The 12,045-nt window shown below is 41.4% G+C and overlaps 1 protein-coding gene across 4 annotated transcripts in view; it reads right to left on the bottom strand.

Moving 5' to 3' along the window:
* Window positions 1-12,045, bottom strand: part of exoc6 (exocyst complex component 6) — an 80,698-nt gene that overhangs the window by 29,250 nt on the left and 39,403 nt on the right. For all 4 annotated transcript variants that reach the window (XM_033611507.2, XM_033611509.2, XM_033611511.2 and 1 more), the window contains exons 11-18: window positions 10,388-10,434; window positions 10,095-10,215; window positions 5,540-5,611; window positions 5,353-5,450; window positions 3,853-3,958; window positions 3,561-3,670; window positions 3,326-3,437; window positions 3,064-3,198 (exon numbers count right to left, since the gene is read on the bottom strand). In XM_033611507.2, coding sequence (XP_033467398.1) covers window positions 3,064-3,198; window positions 3,326-3,437; window positions 3,561-3,670; window positions 3,853-3,958; window positions 5,353-5,450; window positions 5,540-5,611; window positions 10,095-10,215; window positions 10,388-10,434 — 801 coding nt within the window. The remainder of the gene's footprint in view (window positions 1-3,063; window positions 3,199-3,325; window positions 3,438-3,560; window positions 3,671-3,852; window positions 3,959-5,352; window positions 5,451-5,539; window positions 5,612-10,094; window positions 10,216-10,387; window positions 10,435-12,045) is intronic.

The raw sequence follows: 12,045 nt of genomic DNA, 5'->3' as shown, positions 1-12,045 counted from the left end.
CTGAGGATGATAAGCCTTGGGGGCAATATAAAATATTTTGGAACATCTGGTGTGGCAAGTGGATAGAGAGGCCAAAACTTCCTCTTCTGTGACCCAGTCATTGTGGCTAATCTCTATAAACAGATATGTGCATCTGAATGCAAATAAATACATCTTTTTAGAAAAAGCTGATGAAAAGAAATGGTCATCAGACGAGACGAGTACCTGCTGCTGAAATAATGTGACTGGCAGAGATAGGTGTGGGTGCTATGTAGCCTGCAGCAGAGATGAGGAGCTACAGAGGCCTGGTAATGTCACTTCTTTCTGACTTTGCACCTCCCGATTTTTTTTTCTAACTCAAGTGACATCACTTGAAGACATTTATCAGACTGTCTAAAGTTGGTAGATTTTATATCTACATATATATATATATATATATATATATATATATATATATACAGTACAGGCCAAAAGTTTGGACACACCTTCACATTCAATGTGTTTTCTTTATTTTCATGACTATTTACATTGTAGATTCTCACTGAAGGCATCATAACTATGAATGAACACGTGGAGTTATGTACTTAACAAAAAAAGGTGAAATAACTGAAAACATGTTTTATATTCTAGTTTCTTCAAAATAGCCACCCTTTGCTCTGATTACTGCTTTGCACACTCTTGGCATTCTCTCGATGAGCTTCAAGAGGTAGTCACCTGAAATGGTTTCCACTTCACAGGTGTGCCTTATCAGGGTTAATTAGTGGAATTTCTTGCTTTATCAATGGGGTTGGGACCATCAGTTGTGTTGTGCACAAGTCAGGTTAATACACAGCCGACAGCCCTATTGGACAACTGTTAAAATTCATATTATGGCAAGAACCAATCAGCTAACTAAAGAAAAACGAGTGGCCATCATTACTTTAAGAAATGAAGGTCAGTCAGTCCGGAAAATTGCAAAAACTTTAAATGTGTCCCCAAGTGGAGTCGCAAAAACCATCAAGCGCTACAACGAAACTGGCACACATGAGGACCGACCCAGGAAAGGAAGACCAAGAGTCACCTCTGCTTCTGAGGATAAGTTCATCCGAGTCACCAGCCTCAGAAATCGCAAGTTAACAGCAGCTCAGATCAGAGACCAGATGAATGCCACACAGAGTTCTAGCAGCAGACCCATCTCTAGAACAACTGTTAAGAGGAGACTGCGCCAATCAGGCCTTCATGGTCAAATAGCTGCTAGGAAACCACTGCTAAGGAGAGGCAACAAGCAGAAGAGATTTGTTTGGGCCAAGAAACACAAGGAATGGACATTAGACCAGTGGAAATCTGTGCTTTGGTCTGATGAGTCCAAATTTGAGATCTTTGGTTCCAACCGCCGTGTCTTTGTGAGACGCAGAAAAGGTGAACGGATGGATTCCACATGCCTGGTTCCCACTGTGAAGCATGGAGGAGGAGGTGTGATGGTGTGGGGGTGTTTTGCTGGTGACACTGTTGGGGATTTATTCAAAATTGAAGGCACACTGAACCAGCATGGTTACCACAGCATCCTGCAGCGACATGCCATCCCATCCGGTTTGCGTTTAGTTGGACCATCATTTATTTTTCAACAGGACAATGACCCCAAACACACCTCCAGGCTGTGTAAGGGCTATTTGACCAAGAAGGAGAGTGATGGAGTGCTGCGGCAGATGACCTGGCCTCCACAGTCACCGGACCTGAACCCAATCCAGATGGTTTGGGGTGAGCTGGACCGCAGAGTGAAGGCAAAGGGGCCAACAAGTGCTAAACACCTCTGGGAAGTCCTTCAAGACTGTTGGAAAACCATTTCAGGTGACTACCTCTTGAAGCTCATGGAGAGAATGCCAAGAGTGTGCAAAGCAGTAATCAGAGCAAAGGGTGGCTATTTTGAAGAAACTAGAATATAAAACATGTTTTCAGTTATTTCACCTTTTTTTGTTAAGTACATAACTCCACATGTGTTCATTCATAGTTTTGATGCCTTCAGTGAGAATCTACAATGTAAATAGTCATGAAAATAAAGAAAACGCATTGAATGAGAAGGTGTGTCCAAACTTTTGGCCTGTACTGTATATATATATATATATCATATACCTCGTATCACTTTCCTTCCACTTGGTAATTATGCTCTACTTTGTGTTGGTCTATCACATAAAATCCCAATACAATACAAGTTTGTGCTTGTAACGTGACAAAATGTGGAAAAGTTCAAGGGGTATGAATACTTTTGCAAGGCACTGTATGACACTTGTTTTACAGTACCCTAGGATTACAAAACCTGGCACACCGACACAACAACACTCTATCCTGTTAAAACAATACTCACAACTTGGATTAATTTTTATATTATTTTATTATATTATTATTGATTCTTTTGATCTGAGGAATAAAGGAATATGAATAACTTAGAGGGTAATTGAGGAATGGACACATAATTTGACTTTATGACAGCTTCAGAAGTAGAGATACTTTTTGTTGTCTCTAGTTTACCAGGCAGTTAAATCCCATCCTCATTATGCTTTGGTGCTCATGGCTTTAGTAAAATGAACAGAACAATTGAATAATAGACAATCTACCTGAGCTAACATTATGTAGGATCTCCATACTCAAGTGGCTGCCAACAACCCGGTTTTATACATCCAAAGAACTTCTAGAAAAATGAACTGCTTAGTGGGGCATCTGTAGCATAAGTGGATAGTGCCGGCGCCCCATGTACAGAGGCGATGCCTTGCTGCAGTGGTTGCAGGTTCGACTCCGGCTTGCTTGTCAACCCCCACTCTCTCTCTCACCCCATTTCATAGGGTATATATACATATATATATATATATATATATATGTATATATACTCTGTCTCTAGTATGATTGGCATCACAGTGCTTTCAATAAGAACAGACAATACTGCAGGTCTATTTTTAGTATTTTGACAAAGGAAATACTGTGAAGTGCAGCACCCTTAAGGCCATTTTGTGTGACCTTAAGGGTGCTATTGAAATAAGACATTATTCTACCAACAAGCTGCAGAATAAATACAAATACAGCATAATGACACAAAGAAGAATTCACATTTACCTTGAATGTGGAAAGGCCATAGAGTCTTGTGGTGTGTACTGTTTCGGGGGAGACATTGGTAATGTTTGTTATAAACTCCTCTAGATACCTGCAGGCCTGCTCCAGGTGTGTGGTGTTAATGATGATCTGCACCAGCTACAGAGAAGAGGTTACAGCATTAGACTCAGTGACGACATTCTGAGTCTTGATGATGTGTGTGTGTGTGTGTGTGTGTGTGTGTGTGTGTGTGTGTGTGTGACTAGTAAGGCAGCATTGTTCCTACCTCAGTCAATCCTATGTGAGGTTTCTTGATGAGGTTTTGCAGACAGCTGCTGAGTGTTCTTGTCAGCAGCAGGTTGGTTGATTTTCGCAACATGTCGTCAATCTCTGTTGAACTGGATATACAACCAAAGTTTACATCTAGTTAGTCCAGATATTCTAGTTACACAACAAAGAGAGAAAAAGTCAGAGAAGATTCCATATGTCGATGGGGATCGTGATCGTTCTGTGGGACCGACCTCCGGTGTAGTGACTCAGAGAACTTGAGGCTGGCGTAAATGAACTCTTTGACCTGTGTGTAGATTTGAGGAACAGACTGGGACATTGGCAACTTCTTTGGAAAGTCCTGCTGCTCACACACAAACACAAAAAACACAGAAAAAAAACAGTATTAAAGGATTTATTGTCTAAAAAACACCCAGGTTAGTAATTTTAAGTCTTATTCATTTGCTTCCATGTTAATGGTTCTATGACTCTAAATGTTGTGGAAGGTAACAGAGGGTAAGGGTAGGAGGTAGTTGAACTTGTTACCTTCTCTATCTCAGCATCGTGGAAAGGAAAGCGGCTGACTACCAGTTTATACTCCTCCTCTGTCTCCACTGGGATGGGACTGTAGTTGTCCATTTCAAAGATCTCCCTGTGAAACAAAAACACAATTCAGCTCACGTGTGCACACTTGCGCGCGAGACCAGCGAAAGCACGTGAACACACATGAACGGGTGCCCATGTCTCATGGTCTCGCGCAAGCGCGCACATGTGAGCGCGATACACAGAGAAGCAGTTAGAGCTGCAGCCTACAATGAGGCTAAAAACAGAGTTCAAATGACGTTTTCCCAAATAACTTTTTATGTCAGGGCTTCAGGACACTTGAATCACTACAGACGAGCAGTATGGAGATATTTTGTGGTTTCAATTATGTGTTTTTGGACGTTTGAATCTGGGGTGCCGTAAGCCTGCATTAGGTGGAGTTGTGTTGCCACCCCATCTCCCCTTGGATCTCCGCAAGTGATGTGAGGACTCTAAAACTTCACCTGAGCCTCCATCGGCATATGGGTGAGTAGATAATGGCTGAATTTTCATTTTGGGTGCACTATCCCTTTAATAACTTTATAATAATAAAGTTAATAACTCTGTCCACACTGAATCCATTCAATGTGCACTTCTGTGTATATAGCTAACAACAAGTAGGTTGTTTTTAGCAATGTTCATTACCAGAAACTTCCAGCTCCAGTGTGCGTGTTGGGTGCGGGTCATTGATTAACAGATTGTCTCTCATAATGGGCTGGGTTGGTGCAAGTTTTAAAAAACCCTGACTACTGCATCACTACACCCCAGAGTCCCTTCATGTTTATTGTCTACCCAGTTTCTGCCTTGTGTTTGATGCAGGACAGAGCCTGGCTATTGGTTGTTGACAACTTTTACATCGTTGAATTTAAGTATCTGCATGAGCCAAGACTAAAGCTTATGATAACATTAAACGTTTGATTTTATTAGAACCTCGAGATGAGAAAAAGACTCATTAGGACAGCTCAGACTAAGTTTTAAGCCCATCTTATGCCAAACGATTGAGATCACAGGAGTCTGCAGCAACTGAGGTAAAACTGTCATAATTTTACTCCAGCACTGGAAATTTGTCTGCAATGGTGAAATCGCTTGAAAAGTCATTTGCCGTTAGGGTCAACACATTGGTCTTACAATAAAGTTGTTTTTAATTCTACATGTATTGCTGGAGTTTTGGTCTTTTAAGACCGCCTTCTCTTTTCCATGCACCTTACAAGTAGGTTGTGCCAGGAATCACGGCTCTACAAATGTTCATTCTAAAAGCTTAACTCCTGAAGAAGCACAACACAAACCTCTGTCTTTGCTGAGTAGGAAGCAAAATAAACAGGATATCCCTACCTGCTTGGTTTCATGTGATTATCTCACATGTAAAATGAAGGATGGAAATCCTATTATAGGTCAACACACACACACACACACACACACACACACACACACACACACACACACACACACATCCGCAAAGCCCACCTGAAAACCACTGCCCACTTCTTCAGCAGAGTCTCATTGTATTGGTCTCTGACCTCAAACAGCAGGTCAAACAGCCGGTTCACTGGGAAACCATAACCCTAGACACAAACATATAAAACATTGAGTGTGTTTGTTAATCTCAGTTAATCTCACATAGGATTTTAAGATGAGCCCTGAACCGACCAACCTGTAGTGTGTCAGCGAAGATGACTATGAGGTTCTTCAGCTCCAAGACCAGGTCTGGGTCATCACAGTATGACTGCAAATAACAAACATAGTCATCACCAAACAACTCTCAAAAGTGGCAGGTGAGGAGAAAAAAATCCCTTGACAACAGCAGCAACTATAATATTAAAATTATTAAGAAGAAATGTTAAAGGGATAGTTCAGATTTATTGAAGTGGGGTTTTTATGAGGTATTTATCCATAGTCAATGTATTACCTGAAGTAGCTGTCTGTCAGCACACCTAAAAAAAAGTCCCACCAAAAAATATATTTGTATCAGTTCAAGCATAACTATATTGAGAGTATTTTCACTGCTTTGTTTCATTCAGACAGCGATTTCCGAAGGGAAACTGAGGCCATTATATTGCTCTCTTTAAAGCCAGACTTCATTAAGAAAAACAGTGATTTAACATCCCTGAGCACAGAAGTCTCAGGTCTACTGTTGCCTCGATCAATTAGTTTGTCTGTGTTACTGTTACTGTGGTGTTTAAAAGGGTTAGGTAAGTTTCTCCAAAGTCACACAATAACACAAGCAAAATAACTAATCAAGGCATGGGTAGACCAGCAGCTCCTGTGTTCAGCAAGCCAAAATCCCTATTTTTGTCAATGAAGTCTGGTGGCTTTGAAGAGAGCAATGATGTGGAACTGATGCCATTAATGGCTCACCCATTGGAACAAGCTGTCTGACAGAAAGGTGAACTGGTGAAAATACTCTCAATATTGTATACGCTTGAACTGATATACACTTTTTAAGTGGGATTTCTTTTAGGTGGCTGAAATATGTTTTGTCCCTGACCCCCATCGACAGCAATACATTGCTCAGCTTCCATGTCAGACTCCAGCCTGCTTCTCCAAACTGGAAGTGTGCTGACAGACATCTACTGTAGGTAATACACTGACTATGGATAAGCACCTCATATAAACCCACTTCAAAAAAATGTTAACTATCCCTTTAATTAGATTTGTAAATTCAGATGTCTGATTCACAAAGAATTAAATATACAGTACAGGCCAAAATTTTGGACACACCTTCTCATTCAATGCGTTTTCTTTATTTTCATGACTATTTACATTGTAGATTCTCACTGAAGGCATCAAAACTATGAATGAACACGTGGAGTTATGTACTTAACAAAAAAAGGTGAAATAACTGAAAACATGTTTTATATTCTAGTTTCTTCAAAATAGCCACCCTTTGCTCTGATTACTGCTTTGCACACTCTTGGCATTCTCTCGATGAGCTTCAAGAGGTAGTCACCTGAAATGGTTTCCACTTCACAGGTGTGCCTTATCAGGGTTAATTAGTGGAATTTCTCGCTTTATCAATGGGGTTGGGACCATCAGTTGTGTTGTGCACAAGTCAGGTTAATACACAGCCGACAGCCCTATTGGACAACTGTTAAAATTCATATTATGGCAAGAACCAATCAGCTAACTAAAGAAAAACGAGTGGCCATCATTACTTTAAGAAATGAAGGTCAGTCAGTCCGGAAAATTGCAAAAACTTTAGATGTGTCCCCAAGTGGAGTCGCAAAAACCATCAACGCTACAACGAAACTGGCACACATGAGGACCGACCCAGGAAAGGAAGACCAAGAGTCACCTCTGCTTCTGAGGATAAGTTCATCCGAGTCACCAGCCTCAGAAATGGCAAGTTAACAGCAGCTCAGATCAGAGACCAGATGAATGCCACACAGAGTTCTAGCAGCAGACCCACCTCTAGAACAACTGTTAAGAGGAGACTGCGCCAATCAGGCCTTCATGGTCAAATAGCTGCTAGGAAACCACTGCTAAGGAGAGGCAACAAGCAGAAGAGATTTGTTTGGGCCAAGAACACAAGGAATGGACATTAGACCAGTGGAAATCTGTGCTTTGGTCTGATGAGTCCAAATTTGAGATCTTTGGTTCCAACCGCCGTGTCTTTGTGAGACGCAGAAAAGGTGAACGGATGGATTCCACATGCCTGGTTCCCACTGTGAAGCATGGAGGAGGAGGTGTGATGGTGTGGGGGTGTTTTGCTGGTGACACTGTTGGGGATTTATTCAAAATTGAAGGCACACTGAACCAGCATGGTTACCACAGCATCCTGCAGCGACATGCCATCCCATCCGGTTTGCGTTTAGTTGGACGATCATTTATTTTTCAACAGGACAATGACCCCAAACACACCTCCAGGCTGTGTAAGGGCTATTTGACCAAGAAGGAGAGTGATGGAGTGCTGCGGCAGATGACCCGGCCTCCACAGTCACCGGACCCGAACCCAATCGAGATGGTTTGGGGTGAGCTGGACCGCAGAGTGAAGGCAAAGGGGCCAACAAGTGCTAAACACCTCTGGGAAGTCCTTCAAGACTGTTGGAAAACCATTTCAGGTGACTACCTCTTGAAGCTCATCGAGAGAATGCCAAGAGTGTGCAAAGCAGTAATCAAAGGGTGGCTATTTTGAAGAAACTAGAATATAAAACATGTTTTCAGTTATTTCACCTTTTTTTGTTAAGTACATAACTCCACATGTGTTCATTCATAGTTTTGATACCTTCAGTGAGAATCTACAATGTAAATAGTCATGAAAATAAAGAAAACGCATTGAATGAGAAGGTGTGTCCAAACTTTTGGCCTGTACTGTATATATGTATATATATATATATATATATATGTATATTAAGGTAACAAAACCTGCAGAATCTGCAAAGTAGCCACCTTGTAGTAGATCATATAAATGAATGCTCATTAAGACCTATTCATGACATTGATGGGCTAATTTAGACTTAATAGGCTGTTACCTTGATTCAAAGATGTTTTGCTGCTCCAGACAGATTTTGGCCAATAATGGCTCTTTTAATGGTAAAGGCTGCCGATCTCTGCCCTAAGTAGATATAAACTGCTCATTCTAAGGTAACAAAAACACAATTTTTTATTTTCAAGAGATTAGATACTATGGAAAACATACTTATTTTGCTTCATTCCATTTCTGCCAATACATCCACCTAAATCCCTCACACTGGACATTTAAGCTTGTGTCAACCACAGACCTTATTTTAGACATCTAACCAAAACCCAATAACAAAACCCACTGACTTTACGACAAGGGAACCAGGAGTGTTAATATGCTAACTCATTTACAGGTTTTAGGACTCATTCTATAACACACTACTCTAATGGTAAAAGTATTTTATTTTATAGTCATTATAGTATAATAATAATAATAATCTTAACTAGCCCATGTGGGTTTTGAGGTAACTATCTCTAAACTGGAATACAATAACAGTTCAGTTGCTTTATTTTCCATTTCCTCTGTATGGATCATCTATTGGTAGGGATAATAATGTTTATTTCTTGGACCTGTAAGCTTTAGCCTTTAGTCCCCCAGTGATAGAACAGAAAGCTTGACAGGCATAGCAACAGTAACTGGGGGGGAGGGGCTTACCCAAGGGTCCATCAATACCAACAAAGTCTCTCCATTTTTCTGGAGTGATTTATGACCCTGAAAGCAGCACAGTTGAGTCCCTTAACACTGACAAGTATCCTGCCAAACTCAGGAGTGTGTAAATCAACAGAGTAAATGAACACAGCCTGAGATTTGACGTAAAGCAGCGGCTGCCTGCCTCTCTGTTTACTCAGACACACATGTACACATAACAACAATCAGCTGGAGGCTAGACTACACAGCAACACCTCATAGCAGTGACAAGACTATATCTCACCAGTTTGGACAGTTTTATCAGTCTGTATGTACAATGTTCTGACCCATGCTATATGTGAATATGACATGAGGTTTTAATTATTATAACTATTCTTTTCATTTGTTTCATTATTAATAAACTAATAACAGTTGTGTTGTGAGGGATGTGTTTATTAAAATGTTGTAAGATCTATCAGTATGAAGACCTGTTACTAATTCCCATAAGATGGTTGACATTTTTACACTGAATTAGAGGTGGACTGGCTTGTGGACTTGCTCCCTGTGGGCTGACCATGCAGTGGTTGTAAGGGCTCTGGCTGCATGGAGCTGCCTCTGTCATGGCCCAGCAGAAGGCCTGGAGGCCAGGGGGGAGACCAGGGCCTTTGTTAGTCTTCTCACCCCTAGCTGTGCGCCCCATTCTCTGGCCTGTTTGCATAATCCTCTGGCTCATTTACAACTGACTGGAGCCCAGCGGCCAGGAATATGCCTTCTTAATCTGCTGTTATTGTTGCAATCTGTCTCTCATTAAGGCCCCAATGACCTCCTCTTTGGCAGCATGCGTATGTGTGTTTTGACCTTTTCTCTTGAGAGTGACATCATTAGTGGGTTTGTGGGTGTGCTGACCTCTGCAGTGGTGTGTGTGTGTCTGTGTGTGTATCGGCCTGTGAATGAAGGTTCTACCAGGATAAATAGATCCACAGCAGGCTCTATTATCTCTATTAACTCTAAACAGTCTCATCCTCATTCACAGTCCACTCCCTGCTGTTTGTGTGTGTGTTCATGCATATGTGTGTGTGTGTGTGTGTGTGTGTGTGTGCGCGCGCGCGTGTGGGCCTACAGAGTGTGTGCGAAGCACAGCGATGATCTTGGACAGGGCCATGTTCCACAGTTCATCAGTGAAAGCTCTGGTCACTAGCCCCCGCGTGGCATGGAGGATATGGTCCTCTACAACAAAGAATCTGACACACACAGAAAACACACACATCTCAATACCTTTATTTTTGGTTGTATTGAAACAAACACAACTGACTGACACATTAATGAAACTGATTTTTAAAGTCAGAGGGATGTTTTGTTAAAAATGAAACTGTGTGCCGTAGCAATGAAGTGAAAATTGGAGGAACATCTTACCCTACAATCTGATTGAAGTATCTTCTGTATCCTTCCACTGTTTCATGCTGGACACATACACACACAGAAAGCCATGTTTACACACAGTACATCAATGCATAAAATATTATATCATTGTGGTGGTCATCAACTGGTATTGCATTTGTGAGAAAGGACTGTTTTACATTGTTGGTGTGTTCAGTAAAATTCTAACATCCAAAATTTGACAACAAAAAGTGATGCAAGACTTTGGTTTAACTTTTAACAATGCCCATATATATTTTTGGAGCCAGAGGTAACCATATTTGGGGTGCCCAGTAGCTCAGTGGTTAGAGCAGGCATCCCGTGTACAAAGGCATCATCCTTGCTACAGCAGCCGTGGGCTCAATTCCAGCCTGCGGCCCTTTGCTGCATTTTATCCCCCCTCTTTCCCCCCATAACCCTCACGTCTGTCCTGTCTAATAAAGGCAAAAATCCAAAGAAATAACACAATAAAATGCATATAGGGAGAGAAGTATGCACTGCTGTTTGCCATAGTGTCCTTTAGATACAACCACCAGGGAGCAACAAAGACAGAACTTTCCAAGTTGTACACATTGCGGCTTGAGAGCAACATTATGCAACTTTTTTAACTTAAAATAAGAAGCTTCAAAATCATTTCGATGGTACACTGACTTGCAGGAGGAAGAATGGCGCCTCTTTCATTCCCACACTGCAACCCCGAGTGCCTGCTCTTGTAAAATGTAACTTTGGTGAGCGGGTAGGACCTCCTGGGAGAAGACTATAACGCTTTGTGGCACTATCTCACACACGACTAGCAAGCTATAAGAACAAGCTCGTGCAGTATTCTTAGTGCGGACATCATGGTGGAGGCGAAGAAGCGTGGTTGCAAAAATGCAAACTTTATACCCCTTAGCAATGCATGAATCATACTTTGCAGTTGAGCAAACTAATGCAGGTTTGCAAACTGTTTATACTCAGCCCCTCTTGGATGTAATGCAAATTCAACCAATCCCCTGTAATTTCTTTTGTCCAACAACTTTTAAGCAAATCTGACCAATTATCATAGTTTCCCGCAAGTCATCAAACTCACTTTCTTGTTTCTGATTATGAAGATGCAGATGTGTGTGACACAAATATCTCACATTTCCCGACCAAACTTACTGCTAAAGACCCTGCAGTGAAGTTCCCTGACGTTCCATACGAGCAGCAACATACGAGTGCAACATTGTGGTGGAGCACAAACACTTAATTTCCACAAAACACACCCTGAGAATGGCTGAAATGTGTGTTGTCTGTTAAACCTCGGGAATTGTAATGAGCCGAATATTGTAACATGACCTTTGTTAAATGTTTCTGTTGTTTCTGACTTCATGAGTAGAAGAAATCTCTGCTAGCCATTAGGCTCATTTATACAATGTAAAATGCCATATGCATTAGCATGTTGTGTTTGTGGGGAAATTGTGTCCAGCAAAAGTCAAGTGCTTTGTCTGTAATCCTGTGAGTTACAGTGAAGCTGACTTGTGTTTGAAGCTGCTATTAAACTATTAAGCCATGTTTGGTGTGTGTTTTGGATGTGTTTTGAATCAACTAAACTATACAGCACTTGACAGACACCCCACCGCCAACTAATGTTTTGGAGGTGTAACTGCAGAGTGACACAGAAACAACACAGCACA

This window comes from Epinephelus lanceolatus, chromosome 21, assembly GCF_041903045.1.
Source record: "Epinephelus lanceolatus isolate andai-2023 chromosome 21, ASM4190304v1, whole genome shotgun sequence".
NCBI lineage: Eukaryota > Metazoa > Chordata > Actinopteri > Perciformes > Serranidae > Epinephelus > Epinephelus lanceolatus.
Note: the sequence above shows the minus strand (reverse complement) of the source record. Positions and strands in the feature narration are given on the sequence as shown.